Here is a 25,095-nt window from a genome sequence, read left to right as displayed (position 1 = left end):
ATGTCTAATGATGTTAAGTATGTTTTCACACGCTTATTATGTACTTGTATATCTTTGGAGAAGTGTCTACTCAAATTCTTAGCCTATATTTAAATTGGGTTATTCATTGTTTTGAGTTGTGAGAGTTCTTTATATATAGAGTGGATTCTAGATCTTTTTCTGATATATGATTTGCCAATATTTTCTCCCGTTCTGAACTTCTTCAGTTTCTTGATAGTGTCCCATGCTATAAAAAAGTTTTTAATTTGATGAATCCAGTTCATCTAATTTTTCTTATGTCTTATTCTTTTGGTGTCAGATCTAAGAATCCATTTCCAGATCCAAGGTTATGAAAATTGAACCCTATGCTTTCTCCTAAGAGTTTTATGTCTTATATTTTTGTCTTTGATTCTTTCAAGCGTAAGAAAAATTAATTTAATAATATAATGGGTGGTATTTTTCCAAGGCCGGTGAGAATGATGAGTATCTTTTACAAATGTTAATTCCAAGGTTTTGAGCCATGCAAAAGATTGAATTTAGACCCCTACATATCCAAAATTAACTCAAATGGATCAAACAGCTAAAAGAAGTAGGAACTCTCATACATTGCTGTTGGGAATATAAAATGGTGCATTAGTTGTGGAAAACAGTTGGGTAGTTCTTCCAAAAATCAAACAATGGATTACCATATGACCCTACATTTCTATACCTAGGTATATACCCGTAAGAATTGAAAAACAGATGTTCAAGTAAATACTGGTACGTGAATGTGCTTAGCAGCACTGTTCACAATGGCTCAAAAGTAGAAATAACCCAGACATTCACCAATGGATGAATGGATAAACAAAATGTCATATATCCATAAAACAGAAATATTATTTAGACATAAAAAGAACTGGAGTACTGATACATGGTACAATATGGATGAATCTTTAAAATATAATACTATGTGAAAGAACCCTGACTCAAAAGGTTATACCTGGTATGATTTCATTTATGTGAAATACCTGTAACAGGAAAATCCTAGACAGAAGGCAGAGTAGTTAACAGGTGCTGGGAGTAGCGAGGAAAGGGAGAGTGACTGCTTAATGGGCAAAGGGTTTCCTTTTGGAGACAAAAAACTATTATTGTTACTAAGTGATGGTTGCACAATGTTGTAAGTGTTCTAAATATCATTAAATTGTACATTCAGTAATGGTTAATTTTAGTAAGGTTATGTGAATTTTATCTCATTAAAAAACCAACAGTACAAAGTTTTCATATACCTTTATTTTCTCCTAATGTTAAAATCTAAGGTAACCACAGTATATTTATTGAAATCAGGAAGGTCACACTGGTAGACTATCAAGAATTATAGAAAGAGCAAGTTTCAACAAAATCATTCCTCTACAATTTCTCAACAGGGAAGAACATTCCAGTGTCAAAGCCAACCCCACTTATCAAGGCTCTGCTTACATCAGCTTCCTCCCAAAGGCCTTTTCTCTGTTTTCCTGTTACACTTTTCTCTACCAATGGCACTTTGGCTTGCATTCAAGTTACTTGAGCAACTTCTCTGAGAGTATACCCCAGGTAGCCTGAATATTTGAATCTGCAGTGCCTAACCAGGACCTGACTCCCAAATACTGGCTGAACTGAATCTTAATTCAGTCATCAAACACTGACTGGACTGAACCATAGTCTCAAGTGGCACCCCCTATTCTTCTCTACTTCTAGTTAGCATTTGCTATTTTTTCTTCACAGTACTATGTCCAGTCCAATATGGAAGCATAGATATGTCATCTCTGAAGAGCAATTAAAGGCTAATTAAGTCCAACTCAATTGTCAACAAACTAGCCACTTGAGTAGACAGTAAACAAGGTTCATCTGTGAATTTAGTTTTGAAGTGTTCGTAACGTGTGGAGAGAGACAATTGAGAATTTTCTTTTCTTTCTTTTTTTTTTTCTTTCCGAGGCCCGCATCCACGGCACATGGAAATTCCCAGGTGATGGGTCGAATAGGAGCTGTAGCCGCTGGCCCATGCAATGCTAGATCCAAGCTGCATCTCCTACACCACAGCTCATGGTAACGCCACATCCTTAACCCACTAAGTGAGGCCAGGGATCCAAACTGCGACCTGATAAATATTAGTCGGATTCGCTTCTGCTGAGCCATAATGGGAACTTCAACAGGAGAAAACTTTCTCCACACAAAGGGTCCATGTTCTATGAACAGAACTTTTTCCCAATAATGTTCTTGTATATTCTTTTTAGCATGTACTGGGTCTTACCTATAACCTCAACAAAGACAAACAACTAAGCAGTATTAATACATCTTGATTTTATTAGTTTAACCAAACCCCTGCAATATAAGGTTATGATGATAAGAAAATATTAACATACACTGGAAAATTTTATTTAGCATTTGTGTGGTATTTCAATGTCAAGCATTCATGTCATGTTTTCCTTTCATACTACACAAGGTTAGAGATGCTTAAAATAACTGCAACTAAATTCAATTTAATAATGATTGGTTCACTTCTTTTTAAGACATGCCATTTGTTCATCAGTTCTTTAAATTCCAAGCATTAAATACTTTTAATTACTTACAAAATAGTCAGAATCAAGCTAGAGATTCTATGACAAGTTTGACACAAAGTCATTTCAGAAGATTTTTCTAATGGTCCCAACAAATTTGTAATTATAGGCCAAAAGTGGATTAAAAAATACAAGCTTTGACAGAGTTGAGCTCCATGACGTCATCATGTAGCTGTCTTTACTACTCGAGCAGTTATTGATCTCATTCCCTATAGAATTTTTCATAGGTTTGCTGTGAAGTAAGTTAGAGCTAGAATTTTGAAAACCCTCAACTAACTTGTGACATTTTGTCCCAAGAACCGTTTAACAAAATGTACATTTCAAAGGAATAATCTAGAACGGTGACAAAGCAAAAGTCATAAAGTGTCAGACTATGGGCCAAATCCAGTATGAAGATGTGTTTTATTTGACCTATACATTGTTTAAACATTTTTGAATTCATATGTAAAACAAAATAAAAATAAGATTTCAAATAAAAATCAGTATTTCCAGCTTCTCCTGAAATATCACAAGGTCTGACAACCAATCTTTTCAGAAAGAGCTACAGCATACAGGCAGGTGAAGAAGCTCCAAACTTCCCAAACTACTCGTTCACTTTGGTTTCTTTCTGGGCCCCATTAGGCATTTAAGTTTGCAACTCTTAACAAAATATTAATTGTAACCTTGCTTTCTTGAACATTTCAAATCAATACTCAAGTTTTTCATAGTATTTCAAGTTTTACTCTGATATTTTACATTAACATCTCTTAAAAGGCGTTTTAGCAGATCCCTAGGGTTTATTTTATATGCACTGTCTATTTACCATGCTGACACCTGCCAAAGGTCAGGAGAGAGGGAAAAAGTTTTTATTTCTTTTGTGGTGAATTTTAAGATGACTGAAAACTGAATATTTTACAGCTAACAGAACTAATTTGTTAAAAATTTAAATAGCTGCAAATAAGGTTTCTTTCTGCTTTTAATGTTGCTGTTTGTACACAACACAGTTTTTCAATAAGAACTAGACATCACATGTTTCAAGCAACTATACCCATATAAACTATAATCTTCTCAGCTCCATTTAAAAGCCAAGGTCACAGATACAAACTGCTCTGATGATAAAAGAAGAAACAGCAGAGATGAAAAAGTGGGCAGTTCTGAGTCATGTCGAGTCTATCTGTTGACATTTCTTGATCTTTGTAGAAAATTCCAATTTTTAGTCCCCGCCCCAGCACAGGAAATATTATATCAAGGTGTTCTACTTTGTGGGCATCATCGCCCTTAATCTCAAAGAATAGCATTTACCGAAGGATGAATTTAAATGTAATGAATGTCAACAGTAGCGTTAGTTGCTTGTGGTAACTGCTCTTAGAAATGACTGCTAATCCACCTCCTTTTCAATGATCTGCCTGTACTGAATTAGCATTATTTAAGATGGTCAGTAAAAGCAGTCACTAGGAGATAGGTCTACCATACTTCTTTAAGGTGCCTAGTCCAGTAGTCTGGAAACATTTTTGCTCAGACAGACTCTAAAAGAATTTAGAAAAACTATATACCCCTTAACACATTTAAGTTTATTTCTAAGAAGGTGAAATAAATGTTTTCATCATCTTACCAAAATACATAGTTTTAAGTCTATGTGAATTGCTGATTTTTAAAATAAAATGATTGCTCTTATCAATGGCGCAGAACATAAAGTCCAGAAATAAACCCATGCACTTATGATCAATTAAACTATGACAAGGGAAGTAGGAATATACAATGAAGAGAAGACAGTCTTGTCAATAAGTGGGGCTGGGAAAACTGGACAGCTCCAGATAAAACAATGAAATTAGACCATTCCCTTAACACTACATATAAAAATAAACTCAAAATGGATTAAACACCTAAATGTAAGACCAGACACTATAAAACTCCTAGAGGGAGTTCCTGTCGTGGCTCAGTGGTTAACAAATCTGACTGGGAACCATGAGGTTGCAGGTTCGATGCCTGGTCTTGCTCAGTGGATTAAGGATCCGGTGTTGCCGTGAGCTGTGGTATAGGTTGCAGATGTGGCTCAGATCCTGTGTTGCTGTGGCTGTGACATAGGCCAGCGGCTACAGCTCCGATTCGACCGCTAGCCTGGGAATCTCCATATGCCGCGGGAGCGGCCCTAGAAATGGCAAAATAAATAAATAAATAAATAAATATAAATAAAAAATAAAAAAAGAGAATTTGAAAAAAAAAATACAAAAATAAAACTCCTAGAGGAAAACAGGGCAAGACACTCTTTGACATACACTGCAGTAATATTTTTTTTGGGATCCTTCTCCTAAAGCAAAGGACATAAAAGCAAAAATAAACAAAGAGGAACTAGTTAAAACCTAAAAGCTTTTGCAGAGTAAAGGAAACCACTGACAAAATGAAAAGAAAATGTACTCAATGGGGGAAAATATTTGCAAATGATATTACTGAGAAGGGATTAACATCGAACATATACAAACAGCTCATACAACTCAACATCAAAAAAACCCGAACAACCCAATTTAAAAAAGGGCAAAAGAACTGAATAAACATTTTTCCAAAGAGGAAATGCAGATGGCCAAAAGGCACATGAAAAGATGCTCAGCACTGCTAATTATGAGGTAAATGTAAATAAAAACCACAATGAGATATTATCTCATATCAGAATATCATCAGAAAGAACACAAATATAGAGTTCCTGTGGTGGCTTAGTCGTTAACACATTCGACTAGGAACCATGAGGTTGCGGATTTGATCCCTGGCCTCGCTCAGTGGGTTAAAGATTCAGCGTTGCCGTGAGCTGCGGTGTAGCCAGCGAATTGTAGCTCCAATTCGACCCCTAGCCTGGGAACCTCCATATGCCGTGGGTGTGGCTCTAGAAAATACCAAAAAAAAAAAGAAAAAAAAAAAGACAAAAACAAAAAGAACATAAATATGAAATGCTGGTGAGGATATGGAGAAAAGGGAACTCTTGTACACTGCTTATGGGAATGTAAACTGGTACAACCATTGTGGGAAACAGTATGGGGGTTTCTCAAATACTATAAATAGAGCTACCATTATGATCCAGCAATTCTACTCCTGGGGAATATATCCAAAAAAACCCCCAAAACACCAATTTGAAAAATACATACACACAGTAGCATTATTTTAAATAGCTAAGATAGTAACCTAAGTGTCTAACAATAGATGAATGAATACACACACACACACACACACACACACACACACTGGAATACTACTCGGCCATAAAAAAGAACAAATTTTTGCCATTTGCAGGTACATGGAAGGACCTGGAGGGCACTGTGCTAAATAAGAGGACAAATATTGAATGTATCACTTACATATGAAATCTAAAAATATATCATAAATAGACACAGGGAACAAACTAGAGGTTACCAGTGGGAAGAAAGAAGAGGGTAGGGGCAATACAGGGGTAGGACGTACAAACTACTAAGTATAAAACAAGCTGTAGGAGTTCCCGTCTCGTGGTGCAGTGGTTAACGAATCCGACTAGGAACCATGAGGTTGCAGGTTTGATGCCTGGTCTTGCTCAGTGGGTTAAGGATCCGGAGTCGCTGTGAGCCTGTGGCGTAGGTTGCAGACACAGCTTGGATCTGGCATTGCTGTGGCTCTGGCGTAGGCCGGTGGCTACGTCTCCGATTAGACCCCTAGCCTGGGAATCTCCACATACTGCTTGGGAGCGGCCCTAGAAAAGGCAAAAAGACCAAAAAAAAAAAAAAAAAAAAAAAAACCACAAAAACAAAAAACAAACAAGCTACAAGGCAATACTGTACAACACAGGAAATATAGCCAGTATTTCATAATAACTATAAATGGAGCGTAACTTTTAAAAATTGTGAATCCCTATACTGTACATTTGTAATCTATATAATTATTGTACAGTTATTATACTTCAATGAAAAAATTTAAGTTACTCTCAAAAATACATCTAGTGGAACAGTGATACCATACTGATTATTATCCTCCATCATCCACCCCCCCCACAAACCATATAAACAAGGTCTTCTTCCCTTTATCCTTGAATCTGTACTTCTATTTTTCTTACAAAACTTTATCATGATGTAAAGTGTTTTTATATGTGACGTCTTTTTAGCGATCACTTTATCACAGAAATGTACATTTTCAAACTGGTAATTAAACTGGCTTTGTTTATATATCCAGGTGTCTGAAAAAATATCTCTGACGTTGAGCTACTTTAACTATTATGGTACAATTGACGAAAACACATATATGCTTTGATAACTCATTAAACCAAAGGTAATATTTTATTGGAAATGCATTTTTTGAAGAGATGAATGGAACTCTAAAATATATTAGTTTATTTATCTTTAGAATATCATGACATTGCTAGAATGAGACAAGATTCAGTACAAGGCCTACTCCTTTTCTTCATCATTATAGATATAGATGCTAAGAAATCTTGTTCATATGTGTTCATTAAAATCTCCCTGGAAACTTAAATTTACTATTAAGAGTTTACTCTTAATTTTTTAGGTTTGATAAATACATTGTGATTATGTATCTTTAAAACATCTTCATTTTTTAGAGATATACCCTGAAATATTTATAGGTTAAAATGCCTAGGGAGGGAGGTACAGAGAGAAATGAAGGAAAAGGTGTGAATGAGATACGACTGGCCAAGAACTGGAGTTACTGTGGTTCGGTGGGTTAAGAATCCAACATAGTGCCCATGAGGATGCAGGTTGGATCCCTGGCCTTGCTAAGTGGGTTAAGGATCCTGTGGTGCCGCAAGCTGCAGTGTAGGTAACAGGTCAGGATCCTGCTCAGGAACTTCCAAATGCCACAGGTGTGGCCATAAAAAGGAATTAAAAAAAAAAAAAAAAAAAAAAATGACTGGCCAAGAGTTGATAACTGTAGCTGGATGACAGGTGTATTATATGCAAATTCACTGTCCCATTCTCTTTACCTCTGCATATATTTAAAATTGTCCATAATATAAGTAAAAGAAAAAATTTAGAGCTGCTGATTTAGCTCATTGAATTTATGGCAAATGCCTGCCATATAATCCAATCAGCAAAGCCAGTCATCAATGTCAAGGTAATCCCCAAACGAAAGTTATTTTCTATCAGAAAGAGTTTGACTTCATTTTTTTCAATTCAAATAAATGTGTTAATAAGTGTTTCAAGAAATATTTTAAAACCTGTGGAGAAAAGTACAGTTTATATATTGTGGGAAAGACTACTAAAAGCAGTAAAGATAAAAAAAACCTAATTTTGATAAATTGATTTATCTATTTTCATAAACTAGGTTATAAAAACAGGATAGCAAAGCAACATGCTGTTTATCTTTAATGAACTTAAAGCAATGCAATACAAAGTACAGCTAAAATTATTTCTAACAGTAAGTGTGATAAGAGACATAATAGAGCACTAAATGTATGTTAATATTGAACTCTGGTATCTGTCTTTTGGAGTAATTAAATAAAAACAGATTATAAAAATGAGAGATAATGCCATTTCTTTTATTGTTTTATATATAACAAATTGATTTTAGTAAATAAGAAAGCTATATGCTGCAAAAAATTATTTGGCTCAGGAGCCAATGTAAATTTTCTATCAATAGGAGAAAGAAAATTGTAAACATTTCATAAAATAACATGCTTGACTTTAAATGGAATTTTCTTGTTATGATTTGAAAAAAATAGTTTTATGTACATTATAGAAAATACATAACAAATATGAAAATTTAGGTGAAAGTTTTATCCGTGGATTTGGTAATCCTAGAGAACATTCCAGCCACATGTGAAATAATCACTGTCATGATCCGAAAGTTCATTGGTATGAAAAGTACTTTTTTCCCATTTAATTATATGTCTTAGGCATAGAGCACTAAGGATAGTGGAAAGGTCTGTTTTGTTGAATGTGGTGTTTCTTACAGCTGCTCTTTGCTTTGCTCTCCCAGGACCCTCTCTCAACAATTATGGATTCTTTGATAGTAGTCAGGGAATGGAGGAGGCAAAGTCACTAAACAAAACTGCCATTACTCCCACAACCCTACTCTAACACATCTCATTTCAGAACATCTCAATGTGGATCAAAATGGTCCCTCTTTTTGCTGCCACGTTTCATCTGAAGACAAACAGGCATTTCAAAAAAGAGAAAAACTGGAAATTCGATTAGTTTAGTATCCTTGTATTTGGTGCCCTATGGGTTTTTACTCCCCAGGAAATGTATCATTAGTGAGATTTAGGAAGGGCAAGGAATATAGCACTTGCATATGAAGGAGGAGAAAGTTATAGTGAAAACAGGCTCGACTGATTTTAGGTAGAAGTATCTACAAAAGGATATAGTTGTTTAACTAGTCCCTTCCAAGTCTTTACTTGCAGTAGGTAAAATATCTATTTTTCTGTAGGTAACAGCCTACTACATTGTGTATCCAAAGATGGTCACAATATTTCCCATCCCACATGCTCTTTTGTATTTTGATTAAGCCATGCCCACATCAACAGGAAGAATCTAAAACCCTCAAATCTCCTAGAATCCTAGCTAGTTCTTTGATCTATTTTGACCAGTAGAATGCATGAAGAAGTGATGCTGTTTGATTGCCAGGACTGGGCTTCAGTTAAAGAGATCTGCAGTTTCTATCTACACTTGTTGGTCTGTTCCTTCTTGGAAAACAACCACTATGCTATGAGGAAGTCAAAGCTCATTGTGTAGAAGCACTGCCAAAGGTACTGTGACTACAAAAATGGTAATGGCTGTACAGAGTTGAAGGTGAAAGTACAAGCAGGCTTTAGAACCTGGAAGACCAAGATTCAAATCCCGGCTCCACCATTTATTTATACATTTCGAGGTTAAGTTAACCTGTGAATTAGACACTTCTTTGAAAGAGCCTCTTTAGCTACATAGCTCTCTGTTGTAAGAAAAACTATGAGACAATTGCCAACCCCAGAGTTACTAAGTAGATATATAAGAAAGCAAATGGGCTTGTTTAAGATCCTCTTTCTTCTCATCCTTCCCTATCCAACCTCAAGCCCCACAGGGGACAATAAGCTATGCAACCCCAAGGTATGCTTCTTCTGGAAGGGCACAGTGGGGAGTAAGGATACAGGAGAGAAGAGTGGGAAAAGAAGTATCACTGGAGAACAACATTACCCTGGTAAACACATGATGGATCATTCACTCACTCTCAGGCCTCTATTAGAATTCAAAAGTGTAGGACAGACCAGATAAATCTTAAGGACCTCTCAGAAACAGCATCTTATGTTCCTAAGAAAAAATGTGGAGATTTCTTTCAGATATATCCTTATTTTGCCTGAACGTTCTTACCTCCACAGAGTGTACAACAGTAAAAACTCAGAGTAACAAAGAGATGTCCCTAGCAGCACTGGCCCCTGGGCAGGGAGACAGGAGAGTAGGCAGTCTTAGGAGAAGCCTCAATGTAGGAACTGCAGCTCAAGCCCAGTTCTCTGGACCGTTAAAAATCAAGTAGGTGTAGAGCATTTTCAACAGTGTACACGTTCTTAAAACATGCAATAAGAATGAAAGAGGACTTAAACTTTATTTTCAGAAATTATAAATTATTTTGATTCATTTTACGCTAAAGTGAAATAATACATACCAATCTTATTCAAAGTCTGCTCTAGACATAGCCACTTGTAACTGCACTTATTTTTCTTTTTCTAATCTTTTCATTGTGGATAAATATACATAACATAAAACCATCTTAACCATTTTTTTCTTTTTTTGGGGGGGCCACACCTGTAGTATATGGAAGTTCCCAGGCTAGGGATCAAATTGGAGGTGCTGCTGCAATTTGACCCCTAGCCTAGGCTACAGCCAATGCAACACGAGAACTGAGCTGCATCTGTGACCTATGCCACAGCTTGTGGCAATGCTGGACCCTTAAGCCAATGAGAAAGGCCACAAATAGAACCCCCATCCTGACAGACACTATGTCAGGTTCTTAACCCACTAAGCCACAATGGGAACTCCTATGTAAGATTCTTAACCCACTGAGTCACAATAGGAACTCCTCATCTTAACCAGTTTGTGTGTGTGTGTGTGTGTCTTTTTAGGGCTGCTCCCATGGCAAATGGAAGTTCCCAGGCTAGGGGTTGAAGTTGAGCTTCAGCTGCAAGCCTATGCCACGGCCACAGCAATGCCAGATCCAAGCTACGTCTATAATGTACACCAGAGCTCACGGTAATACTGGATCCTTAACCTACTGAGGAAGGCCAGGGATTGAAAATGTGTCCTCAAGGATACTAGTCAGGTTCATTACAGCTGAACCACCAGGGGAACTCCATATTAACCATTTTTATGTGTATAGTTCAGTGGTATTCTATGCTTGTTTTAAAATAGACTTTTTTCAATACCTATCCAAATAGTAATAAAACAAAATGGCTTATCTTCAAAGAAAATGAAATTTTGATATACACTGGCAGAAATTTGTTGCAATCAAAACACTTTTAAGGAAATTCCCTTTGTGGCTCAGCAATTAATGAACCTGACTATCTATCATCCATGAGGATGTGGGTTCAATCCCTGGCCTCGCTCAGTAGGTTAAAAGGATCCTGCATTGCCATGAGCTGTGGTACAGGTCATGGAAGCAGCTTGGATCCTGTGCTGTTGGCGCTGTGGTGTAGGCCATCTGTTGTAGGTCCTATTCAACCCCTAGGCTGGGAACTTCCATATGCCACAGGTGCGGCCCTATAGAGCAAAAAAAACCAAAAAACAAAAACAAAAAACAAAAAAAAACCCCACACTTTTAAATGTCATCAATATTCATGATGAAATATTACCGTCAAATTTACTTACACAAAACCTAGAAAACTATGCTTTCCTCATAAGAAGCTAACTTTCTGAATTATTACCACTAATACACATCTAACAATTGTAAGAGTTAACAAAATGCAAAGTGAGTAAATTTTGAGAATAACGTCATAAATTCATTTAGAAACAATCAAAAGATCACAACACTGCCAACCAGAACATTAAAAAAAAAAAAAGCATAAATAAATCACCAGGGACTCATGAGTCATTTAACTGACCCCTCAACAGCTTCTAGCAGGACTCCAGGAAAATAAAATTATGGATCCTTAAGTAAAATTCTACTTGAAATAATCACAGCTGGAGTTCCCATTGTGGCTCAGTGGTTAATGAACCTCATTAGTACCATGAGGAGGTGGGTTTGACCCCTGGACTTGCTCAGTGGGTTAAGGATCTGGTGTTTTCGTGAGCAGTGGTGTAGCTTGCAGATGTGGCTTGGATCCCATGTTGCTGTGGCTGTGGCACAGGCTGACAGTTACAGCTCCATTTGGTCCCCTAGCCTGGGAACCTCCATATGCTGAGGGATGGGGCCCTAAGACAATTAAAAAAAAAAAAGAAAGAAAGAAGAGAAATAATCACAGCATATACAATTCTAAGTCATCTGCTAAAGCTTCTTCCTATATCTACGGCTTAACTTTGAAAAGGTTTAGACGGGATTAATGTGATGGAATAGAAGCACTGGAGCTCACCTTCTCTCATAAAAACAATAAAATTACAACCAAATGCTGAGAAACCTTCAACCAAATGGACTGGAAACATTCAAAAAGATATCCTATTCCAGAAGACAAAGAGGAGGCCCCATCAAGAGGTAGGAGGGGCGACTATGAGATATAGCCCATACCTCCTGGGTGGGAAGCCCACAGACTGGAAAGTAACTGTATCACAGACACAGAACTCCCATAGGAGTGAGAGTTCTAAGGCCCACATCAAGTCCCCACACCTGGGGATCTGGCACTGGGAGAACGAGCCCCTGGAACATGTGGCATTGAAGGCCAGTGGGGCTTCTGCACAGGAAACGGAGACCCCATTCTTCAAAGGTACACACAGACTTTCAAGCACACTAGGTCCCAGGGCAAAGCAGAGGCTCCACAGGAATCTGGGATGGATGTGACTGCAGTTTGTGGAGGATGTCCTAGGAAAACACAGGGTGACTGTGGCTAATTGTGGCGGAAGGACACTGGAGGCAAAGCTCTGGGGAATATTCATTAGCTGCCATTTTAGGAAAATCTGGCCCCACCCATCAGCACTGAGAAGCCCCAGGACAAACAATAATCCAGGTGGGATCACAGCTCCACCCATCAGTAAACAGGCTGCCTAAAGACCTCCCCCCTCCCCAGGCACACAGCCATCTCTGGTCTCACCCAGAAACAACGCCCCACCCACCAGAGGGATAGAAAGCAGCCCCACCTACCAGTGGGCAGGCACCAGTCCCTCCCATCAGGAAGTCTACGGCAAACCCCAGTACCAACTTCAGCTACAAGAGGGGAAGACATCAGAAGTAAGAGAGGCCACAACTCTACTTTCTGCAAAAAGGACACCATACCAAAAACCTATAAAAAGGAAAAGGCAAAGAACCATAATTTAGATAAGGAAGAAAGAAAAAACCTAAGAAAAACAGCTAAGTGATCTGGAGATGATCAACCTCCAGGAAAAAGACTTTAGAGTGATGATGCTAAAGATGATGCAAGACATTGGAAATAAACTGGAGGCAAAGATTGATAATTTACAGGAAACACGGAGCAAAGAAATACAAGATTTAAAACTTAAACAGGCAGAGATGCAAAATACAATAACTGAAATAAAAAATTCATTACAAGCAACCAACAGCAGAACAGGAGGCAGAAGAACAAATAAGCGAGGTGGAAGACACACTAATGGAAATAACTGATGCGGAACAGAAAAAAAAAAGATTGAAAACAAATGAAGAGAGCCTCAGAGAACTCTGGGACAACATTAAATGCACCAACATCCGGATTATAGGGGTGCGAGAAGGAGAAAGACAGAGAAAGGGACCGAAAAAATATTCGAAGAAATAATAGCTGAAAACTTCCCTAACACGGGAAAGGAAGCACTCACTCATATTGAGTAAGTGTAATGAGTATCATATAAAATAAACCCAAGGGGGAACATGTGAGACACATATTAACCAAACTGAACAAAATTAAAGACAAACAGAAAATACTGAAAGCAGCCCAGGGAAAAGAAACAAATAACATATAAGGGAATCTTCAGCAGAAACTCTGCAGGCCAGAAGGGAGTGGCATGATATACTTAACGTGATGAAAGGAGAAATCTTCCAACGAAGATTACTTTACCCAGCAAGCTTCTCATTCAGATTTGAAGGAGAAATCAAAAGCTTTACAGTAAGCAAAAGCAAAGAGAATTCAGCAACACTAAATCAGCTTTAAACAAATTAAGGAACTTCTCTAGGGGAAAAGGCCACAATGAGAAAAAAAATATCACAAATGACAAGGCTCACCAGTAAAGGCATATATATGGTAAAGACAGGAAATCATCCAAGCAGAATTTTGCTATCAAAATCAGAAATCATGGGAAGAGGAGGATACAAATGTAGGACACTGGAGATGCACTTGCAATTAAGAGACCAGCAACTTAAAACAGTCTCGTATATATATATGTAAACTCCTATATCAAAACTTCAGGGAAACTGCAAACCAAAAATTTACAATTGATACACACAGAAATAAGAAAAATCAACTAAAATACAACACTAAAGATAGTCATCAAACCAGAAAAGGAGAGAATAAGAGAAGGGAAGCTAAAAAAGCAGCAAAAACAAATCCGAAACAATTAATAAAATGTCAGTAAGAACATAGCTATCAATAATTACCTTAAATGTAAATGTAGTAAATGCTCCAAACAAAAGACATAGATGGGGTGAATGGATTAAAAAATAAGATCCGTATTTATGCTGTCTTTAAGGGACCCACTTCAATTCTAGGAACACATACAAACTGAAAGTGAGAGGATACAGGAAAATTTTCCATGCAAATGGGAATTAAAAGAAAGCTGGAGTACAATACTCATATCAAATAAAATAGACCTTAAAATGAAGAATATTTTAAGAGACAAGGAAGGACATTACCTAATGATCAAAGGATTAATCCAAGATGAAGATACAACAATTTTAAATATCTACACACCCAGCACAGGTTCACCACAATATATAAGGCTACTGCTTACAACCTTGAAAGGACAAATTGACAGTAACACAATAATAGTGGGGGACTTTAACAACTCACTTACAGCAATGGACAGATCATCCAGACAGAAAATTAATAAGGAAACACAGGCCCTGAATGAAGCATTACACCAGAGACTTAATAGATATTTATAGGATATTCCATCCAAATACAGTAGAATGCACATTCTTCTAAAGTGCACACATAACATTCTCTAAGATTGATCACATCCTGGGCTACAAATCCAACCTTGGTAACTTTAAGAAAATTGAAATCATATCAAGCCACAACACTATACAACACAACAGCAAGAAAAAATCTGCAAAAAACACAAACACGTGGAGACTCAACAACATGCTCCTAAACAACCAATGGATCACTGAAGAAATCAAAGAGGAAATTAAAAAATACCTAGAAGCAAATGACAACAAAGATATGACACTCCAAAACCTATGGGATGCAGCAAAAGCCATTCTAAGAGGAAAGCTTGTAGCAATACAAGCCTACCTCAGGAAACAAGAAAAAGCTCAAATAAACAACCTATCTTTACATCTCAAGCAGCCAGAGAGAGAAGAAAAGACAAGACGTAAAGTTAGCAGAAGGAAAGAAATCATAAAGATCAGAGCAGAAATCAATGAAATAGAAACAAAGAAAACCATAGAAAAGATCAATGAAACAAAAAGCTGGTTCTTTGAAAAGATCAAGAAAATTGATAAACCCTTAGCCACACTTATCAAGAAAAAGAGAGAGAGGACTCAAATCAGTGAAAATAGAAATGAAAAAGGGGAAGTTACAACACATCATAGAAATACAAAGGATCATAAGAAACTACTATGGGCAACTATATGCCAATAAAATGGAAAAACTAGAAGAAATGGACAAATTCTTAGAAAAGTACAATCTTCCAAGACTAAACCAAGATGAAATAGAAAAGATGAACGGACCAATCAACAGTACTGAAATTGAAATTACAGTTACAAAATTTCCAGCAAACAAAAGTCCAGGACCAGTTGGCATCACAGGTGAATTCTGTCAAACATTTAGAGAAGAGCTAACACCCATCCTTCTGAAACTATTCCAAAAAATTGCAGAGGAAGGAACACTCCCAAATTCATTCTATGAGGCCTCCATCACCCTGATACCAAAACCAGACAAAGACACCATAAAAAAAGAAGACTATAGGCCAATTTCACTGATGAACATAAATGCAAAAATCCTCAACAAAATACCACCAAAACAAATCCAACAATACTTTAAAAGGATTGTACATCATGATCAAGTGGGATTTATCCCGGGGATCCAAGGGTTCTTCAATATCCACAAATCCAGCAGTGTGCTACACCACATTAACAAACTGAAGAATAAAAACCATATGATCTTCTCAATAGATGCGGAAAAAGCCTTTGACAAAATCCAACACCCATTTCTGATAAAAACCCTTCAGAAAGTGGGCATAGTGAGAACCTACCTCAACATAATAAAGGCCATATATGACAAACCCACAGCGAACACCATTCTCAATGGTGAAAAGCTGACAGAATTCCCACTGAGATCAGGAATAAGACAAGGATGTCTGCTCTTGCCACTATAATTCAACATAGTTTTGGAAGTTCTAGTCACAGCAATCAGAGAACTAAAAGAAATAAAAGGAATCCAAATTGGAAAGGAAGAAGTAAAACTATTCCTATTTGCAGATGACATGATACTATACCTAGAGAATCCTAAAGACTCTACCAGAAAACTGTTGGAGCTCATCCATGAATTTGGCAAAGTCGTAGGATACAAAATTAATACACAGAATACACAGAAATCAACTGCATTTCTACACACTAACAATGAAAGATCAGAAAGAGAAATTAGGGAAACAATCGCATTTACATTCTCATAAAAAAGATACAATACTTGGGAATAAACCTACCTAAAGAGACAAAAGATCTGTACTCTGAAAACTATAAGATGCTGATGAAAGAAATCAAAGATGACACAAATAGATGGAAAGACATACCATGCTCTTGGATTGGAAGATTCACTATTATCAAAATGGCTATACTACCCAAGGCAATCTATAGATTCAGTGCAATCCCTATCAAGTTACCATGGATATATTTCACAGAACTAAAACAAAATATTTTAAAGTTTGTCTGAAAGCACAAAAGACCCAGCATAGCCAAAGATATCTTGAAAAAGAAAAATGGAGCTGGAGGAAACAGGCTCCCAGACTTCAGACTATACTACAAAGCAACAATCATCAAAACTGTATGGTACTGGCACAAAGACAGAAATATTAATCAGTGGAACAGGAGAGAAAGCCTAGAACTAAACCCACGCACCTAGAGTCAACTCATCTGTGACAAAGGAGGCAAGGACATACAATGGAGAAAAGACAGTCACTTCAATTAGGGGTGCTGGGAAAATTGGACAGCCACATGTCAAAGAATGAAATTAGAACATTTCCTAACACCACAAACAAAAATATACTCAAAATGGATCAACGACCTAGATATAAGACCAGATACTATAAAACTCCTAGAGGAAAACATAGGCCAAACACACTCTGACATAAACCACAGCAACACCTTCTCAGATCCACCTCCTAGAGTAATGACAATAAGAACAAAAATAAACAAATGTGACTTAATTTAACCTAAAAGTTTCTGCACAGCAAAGGAAACCCCATACAAAACGAAAAGACAACCCACAGAATGGGAGAAAATATTTGCAAGTGAATCAACTGACAAGGGATTAATCTCCAAAACTTATAAATATCTCCTACAGCTCAATACTAAAAAAATGAACAACCCCATCAAAATGGGCAGAAGATCTAAACAGATAATTCTCCAAAGAAGACATACAGATGGCCAAAAAACATGTGGAAAGATGTTCAACATCACTCATTATTAGAGAAGTGCAAATCAAAACCACTATGAGGTACCACCACCTTACACTGGCCAGGACGGCCATCATCAGAAAGTCTACAAACAAGAAGTGCTGGAGAGGTGTGGAGAAAAGGACACCCCATTACACTGCTGGTGGGAATGTAAATTGGTACAACCACTATGGAAAACAGTATGGAGATTCCTCAGAAAACTAAATATAGAACTACCATTTGATCCAGCAATCCCACTCCTGGGCATCTATCCAGAGAAAATCATGACTCGAAAAGTCACGTGTACTCCAATGTTCATTGTAGCACTCTATACAATAGCCAAGACATGGAGACAACCTAAATGTCCATCAACAACCAAGTGGATAAAGATAATGTGGTACACAATACACTATGGAATATTACTCAGCCATTAAAGGGAACAATATAACGGCATTTGCAGCAACATGGATGGACATAGAAATTATCATGCTAAGTTAAGTCAGTTAGACAATGAGACAAATGCTATTACTTACATGTGGAATCCAACAAAGGACACAACTTCTTTGCAGAACAGATATTGACTCAGAGACTATGAAAAACTTATGATTTCTAAATGAGACAGGTCGTGGGATGGGGTATGTACTGAGGGTTTGGGATGGAAATGCTATAAAATTTGGTTGTGATGATCACTGTACAACTATAAATGTAATAAAATTCATTGAGTCATAAAAAAGAGAAAAAAAAGTTTTAGGTAAGAAACAATAGAAGAATAAATAAATTTGTCTCCCTAATAGCAAAGTTTCCTTAGAAAAAGAGAAAAGTTAGAAAACTGACACTCTGTTTCTATGGACATACCAATGAGAACTTATTTCTCAGGTCTTAATAGAGTCTGTTAAACAATGATGTTCAAAATACAAACAATGTATAAGGTGAGAAAGGGAGGGGGCCGCTGGGGAAATTCTAAATATGAATCACCTGAAAGACATCTTTTGCTGTTAAGATTATGATTACAAAGTTAAAACCTGTCTTGATTATTTGTTTTTTTTGCATTATAAATCTCAATTTTCATATTTTTTCTAAACAATAGATTGAAATGACACAACAGCATATTATTTCATTAAGATTAATATTTGTAATATTTTCTGTAATGCACCAGCAAACAAACAAAATCAGCAGTAAAAATGAAGGGTGATTTAATAAATCAGTCATTGGTTATAATTTGAGAAGACAAAAAGTTACATGGAAAATATAGGGATTTATTTATTCCTTGTGGATTCAGATTAAATAACTACATTTAAATAGCAGGTATAGTTTTTTTTTTTTTCTGCTAATGGAGGAAAAACACCCATCCACATAAAAACAGTTAAAAATGGCTGCTTTTAAGCACTATTTATATTCGATTCAAAATATTCATGGAAACACTTGTGAAGTAAATACAGTATGGCAAAAGCATTTGTCTGTCACATACCTACATTAATAATAATAATCCCAGGTATATAACTTGGGCCTGACCCAGAAATTTGTTTGAACTCAGTATATGAGTCCCAGGAAATCTGCACAGACCAATATTACATTTGGCTTGATTAAGATTATAGGTACAACTATTTTCATGTCAATACCAAAAGCAATATTCGAAAAGCTTACACAACATCAATTTCAAACACCCTTTTATAGACGATGCTCATTAATAATAACCTCACCTCACTATGAAAGCTGCTCTGACACTTAATAGCTAGGTGTTACTTCTAAGTAATGTGGCACATCATTACATTATTTTAAGTCATCATAAAGTGAGTTGGAGGTGTAAACTGAAGCTTCACCTTTGGACATTTAACAAACTTCAATTATCTCTAGCACCTCAGCAGATTTAGCACCATTTTTGTCCCTGTCAGATAACCCTCTTTGTACCAATTAAAAGGCAGTCTTCTACCTAACACCATTGCTGGCTTAGGCGAACCACTTGCACCCTTACTCCAGCTACACTGATCATGCTAGCTTCACCTGTGGGCAATCTCCTGTTTCCATGCTTGCACTGGGCACAATCCAGCACAATCCCATGGGAATATTTAAAGATGACTGCAAAATTTCCCATAAAATTAAGGTGCCACACAAACTTAATTAAAGATAATCTTGGGCCTGACATATCAATAAAGCACAATATTTAAGTTGTAAAAAGTAGGTTAGATTTCTTGATAGATAAGATTGGGCTGCCAATCAGAGGTCATGAGAATATTCCAAAATGTCAATGCCGATAGCTTTTTCACTTACACCCCTACATGTATCTCCATAACTTACAAAACCGATATGGCTAAATATCAATAAGTAAGTTTCTTTTTCTTTTTTTGGTCTTTTTCTTGAGCTGCTCCCACGGTATATGGAGGTTCCCAGGCTAGGGGTCTAATCGGAGCTGTAGCCACTGGCCTACGCCAGAGCCACAGCAACGCGGGATCCGAGCCGTGTCTGCAACCTACACCACACCTGACAGCAAAGTCGGATCTTCAACCCATTGAGCAAGGCCAGGGATCGAACCCGCAACCTCATGGTTCCTAGTCAGATTTGTTAACCACTGTGCCACAATGGAAACTCCTAAGTTTCTTATTTTTGTAACATATCAATGCCTGCCCTCAAAAGGACATATTTAGTTTTATGTTGTCTGAATCATAATAATGCTAGGCTACAGTCATCCTAACGATGCTCTTGACAGAAATACTTTTCTGCCAATTTCTTTTCCTTTCTTCCTTCCTTCCTTTTTTTTTTTTTTTTTCTTCTCTTTAGGGCCACATTTGCGGCACATGGAAGTTCCCAGGTTAGCACTCTAATCAGAGCTACAGCTGCTGGCCTATACCACAGCCACGGCAACGCAGGATCTGAGCCACATCTGTGACCTACACCCTGGCAACACTGGATCCTCATCCTACTGAGTGAGGTCAGGGATCGAACTGGCATCCTCCTGGATACTAGTCGGGCTCATTACAACTGAACCACAATGAGAACTTCCTTTACTGCCAATTTCTATAACTCCATTTTAAAAACTGGTAGTAGGACAAATCTTGGATACAAATTTGTTACCTATAATATGGTTAGCCACTAATGCTTAATTTGTAACTGAAGTTTAAATAAGAAAATATCATAAAATATCAGTGTATTACTCCAATATACTGAAGTATACCAGAGTATAATGTATAAAAAAATAAAAGAGACCATATCTTTAGGCAGAATAAGTTTGCAATGCTTACTTTTCAAGAAGCACAGAAAAAAATCTAATATAGAATCAGAACAAATAAAAAAGCTATGACATTATCACATGATATTCTAAGAGTTTTCTTATAGATTAAGTAGGAAAGCCACAAAGATAATAGGTTTCACTTTTCTAATTTTCTACAATAGCTGTTTCAGAACACATCATATTAAAGAAATTTCAAGTATTTCTTTCACTAAAATGGAGGTTACCATGAAATAAACCAGGCCAGAAGTCACTGTCACATTCTCAATCACAACAGGCAGGGCTTGGTGCAGTAAGAGTGCCCGTACCTTCCCCCATGCCACCCACACTTAGTTCCTCCCAGACACGGCGGCAAAGCTGAAGCAGGAGCTCCTTCCTGTTGGTCTCTAAAGCAGGGGTCTCTTCCAGATATTTTCCAAACTTTGAGGAAAAATTAGGTTTCCCATTAAACATTCACAGTAAGTCTTTCAAAGGTCACTATGACTAGCATAAAAAACACTCATTCTTTATTTAAAACTTTAGGAAAAAGTGATTGGAAATGTGACAGTTTCTCCTCAGAATAGCTCAAATATGACAATTTATTCATTTTTGTGCCTATGAATCACATTTCAGAAACTAATCACAAAAATACATTACTTCTCCAAAACATAAAAGGAAAACTCATTAGATTTTTAGTATCTGGGAAGACAGATTGATAAAGGCGGTTCTTTTGCATTTGCTGGGAGGTCAAAAGAGTAAATAAATGTGTTCTGTACTCCTGAACTACATGTTTGCTTTTATCAAATACAGAAAAAAATTAACCGAGCTGAAGGTATCTCATGACAAGTATCTTGCTATCATGAATTCCTGTGTTAGGAAGACAGTTCTATTTAAATCTAGAGGAATTATAATGGAGATCTTTGAATTCCAATATTCTAGGCAGTTTTCCCAAAGAATGACATTCTTGAATAATAAGAGAGCCCTAGCACACATGCTGGTCAAGGATAGAGTATACACAAAAAAGTCTGCAGAGCTTAGGGAAGGTAATTATTGGACAAATAAGAGAAAACAGGAATGAGGCTTATCAATAGTCTGGGAGCTAACCTAAGGTGGAGCATCTAATCAAGACTGCGGCTATCCATACTACTTAAATTAAATCCTTCCATTTCTAAACATGAATGAACTAACATTTATTTGTTTGTTTGTTTTTTTGGTCATGCTTATTGCATGCAGATGTTCCCGGGTCAGGGACCAAACTCGTGCCACAGCTGTAACCAGAGCCACAGTAGTGAAAATGCTGGATCCTTAACCCACTGAGCCACAATGGAACTCCATTAATGAACCAATATTCAAATGGGGAATTATAACATTTGTATCTTTAACTTTCAAAGGGATAAAAGGATTAAGTGGGCCCTACACAGAAACTAGTTGCAGATCAAATCCAAACTGAGAAAGCTTACATGTTGATCAAAAGCTCTCTAAAAAAATCTTTAAAGAACAAAGATTTCCAATGAGCTGGGCTTTTTTTTTTCCCCTCCAATGGTTAAAGCACTCAGTTCACACAGATACAGAGTCCCTGCAACAGCAACATGTACAATTAATTACAAGATAATCATATTTACTCACCTTCCCAGTAGTATCTGTGGCTGGTTGGAGTCATTTGTTATACCAAATATATCAGGAATTAAATCACCATTGAAGCTGAAAAGAAAACATTAAAAATATTAAGCATCTATTCTATTCTCATGTCTAATTTAGTTTAGAAAATAAACAACAACTCTGGGGAGGTGTGGTAGACATACAACAGAATCTGCTGTAGTTAAGTGAATGTTAGAAATAACATGTGTCACTTTGAGGCCAAAGTGTTTTTAATTTTTGCTACTGGACCTTCCAGCCCTCTTGGCAATGGGAAGAATGTATTTCAGATGATCTAGCTCCACAGGGGATGAGGCCTGTAGGTGCTCTGAGAGATGGCAAAGAGCAAAGCCTATCACTGACCCACACTGGACATGAGGTGTGAACAAAAAATAAACATTTGTTGTGAGATTGTGGTGTAATCTCTAACCTCTGCATAGCCTAGCCTATCTCTGAGTGATAAGCAGACACTTATTTCAGATCATGACCCTCCTTGATTGGTTAGATGGGCTTAGGAGAAATAACTCACAAAAGTAATCCCTAGCTGGTATAAAAATTCATACTAGCCAGTGAATATTATAATAGCAATGAAAAAATACCCAATTACGAAATCCAGCTGAGTACTTACAAAAACATTAATCCATGAATTTAGAGTTCAGACTTCTGGTTGTCACTGATCTACTGATGTACAGCTATGATTTTAATAATGGTACAAAAGGCAGCACTGGAAACAAGAATGTGGCTGTATTTTGTTTGGCTCCCCAAATGATATCTCCATCATTACCAAAAAATCCTGAAATGTGGATTAACTTTATCCTGACATATGAGTCTATTCTGAGGCGATCGATGCTAATACTAAGGAAGATTTGTAAAAAAGGACAGAGTTTCTCCTTAACATAGAAATTTTTCTAAATTGCCGGAGAAAATCCTGTATCCTTCATATCTGTCAATCAGGCACTAATAGTTTCACCTGAAGACAGTTATCTTAGTTCTTTGAGTAAAGACATGGCTAGAACCAATGTAGATCCATAACTATACATTCAAGGCTATTGAAACTAAAGCAGAAACCTAATCTCTTCCTCTTTCCAAAATACTGAGTGCACCTTCCTCTTTCTTCTATCATGGCAAACAAATACATAATCAAGAGTATAGACCATGATCAACTTTAAAGGGAGAATGAATTTCGAGTCAATACTTGGAAAAGTAGTTTCTTAAGAGAAAGACTTTATAACTTTAAATATCATTCATTCAAAGGAAGCAAGCACATACTTACTCCATAATCAGTGGTTCATCTTGAAAAGTTCTATTGAGTATGGTCATATTGTCAGGATCTGTAGAAAAAGAAAATATGTAAATGAATAGACATTTTATATTATTTTTGATATCTGAACTCAGGGAAAAATATTCTTTTATTCTTTTCAAGATTCATCTCTAATTAGCTCCAACTATTATCATTAATGAGACACAATAAATCTGACTTAAAAGGACATCAGTTTGTGAAGATAAAATATTGGGAGAGTTTATTCTATGCTGAAGACCAGTATTACAGCAACTTCCTTTTGGGTGTTGAATCTGAAAATCTCTTAGATGAGTCTTCTTTATACACAATGAAGCACTAGAGAAGCATTAAGCTTTTGGTGTAGGTAAGCCAATATATGCAAAAGTACTTGACTCTAAAATGTCCATGCCCTCCTTCCTCCTGCCCCTGAAATCTGGCTTCATAAACAAAGGTGTCCATTTCGTATAATTAATTGGCTTTTCAGATAAGACTTGAAGATTTGTGGGTAGGTATGGTAGACTGACTCTCAACCTTTACTCTAAATTTTTGTGTTCTCCTGTACTGGGAAGACTAGAAACCAAACAGTGTTTCTCAGCTATCCTTGCATCTGCACTTCTGAATAAAATATAAGCCTTGCCAATCAGATACACTGTGAGTTTTGGGAGGCAGGAATGAGGTAAGGGCTGTGTTTCTGCTATTTCTGTCTAACTGATCACTGAATTGTGAGCACCAAGAGGCAAGGTGCAGGGCATCTATTTTGCTGGTGAGCAAATGTCTTTCTGGCTGTTTTTGTTCAACTGGCCACTTTCTGATGGTAAAAAGGCAGTGGCTTCTTTGAAGGTTTTGAGGTTTGCTCCTGAAAGTTCAAGCAAGTGTTTATTCTTTAGCTATTCCAATACCTCCGTAAAGCATAAAAATCCTTTAATATATCTCTCTCTTCCTTAAGCCTGCAAGAGTGTCTTATCCTCTGGAATTAACCCCAGACCAACTCCAGGTTGAAAAAAGAAAAAGACAATTATTGATACCTAAGAACTACATTTTTGAATTGATTTAAGAACAATATTTTTCTTCCATTTACCTAAGAATACCAGGCATATTTTCTCTTTAATATCCAGTGATAAACGTAAAAAACTCTTAAAGCAAATTCACCTAATGTTTGATTTTGTCCCCAGAAGATAACAGCTCCTAATTCACCGCTGGCATGATTTCTGGGAAGATATGTCAGAAGGACATCCATTTGTGAATCTCCATCATAATCCCCTGGGACTACACTTGTTATCAATGTACTGTAATTCCTAAAAGAAATAAACATTTCAAGAAAAAAAAAAGTCCAGCAGAGTTACAATAGAAAAGGACACTTCTGTATCTGTACCACACAAAAATATTTTCAGTGCAAAATTTAAAAATTCACAGAACTGATTAATTTCATTATCTTTTTTTAACTGTTGTTAATTTACAATGTGTTAGCTTCTGGTGTACAGCAAAGTGATTCAGTTACACAGCCATACATATATATATATTATTCTTTATATTCTTTAATATCTTATTATCCTTCATGTAGGT

The 25,095-nt window shown here is 36.7% G+C and overlaps 1 protein-coding gene across 2 annotated transcripts in view; it reads right to left on the bottom strand.

The window, feature by feature from the left end:
* Positions 1-25,095, bottom strand: part of ITFG1 (integrin alpha FG-GAP repeat containing 1) — a 237,069-nt gene that overhangs the window by 204,357 nt on the left and 7,617 nt on the right. For both annotated transcript variants that reach the window (XR_014805953.1, XM_021094239.2), the window contains exons 3-5: positions 24,682-24,827; positions 23,527-23,584; positions 22,245-22,319 (exon numbers count right to left, since the gene is read on the bottom strand). Coding sequence is in view for 1 of the 2 variants with exons in the window: in XM_021094239.2 (XP_020949898.2) it covers positions 22,245-22,319; positions 23,527-23,584; positions 24,682-24,827 (279 nt within the window). In the remaining variant the exon portion in view is untranslated. The remainder of the gene's footprint in view (positions 1-22,244; positions 22,320-23,526; positions 23,585-24,681; positions 24,828-25,095) is intronic.

The sequence above is a fragment of the Sus scrofa genome, chromosome 6 (genome assembly GCF_054392235.1).
Source record: "Sus scrofa isolate SSC_HxYL_T2T_F1_AM1 chromosome 6, Sscrofa_HxYL_maternal_Yorkshire_Landrace_v2.0, whole genome shotgun sequence".
Classification (NCBI taxonomy): Eukaryota; Metazoa; Chordata; class Mammalia; order Artiodactyla; family Suidae; genus Sus; species Sus scrofa.
This window is presented reverse-complemented; position numbering and strand designations above follow the sequence as displayed.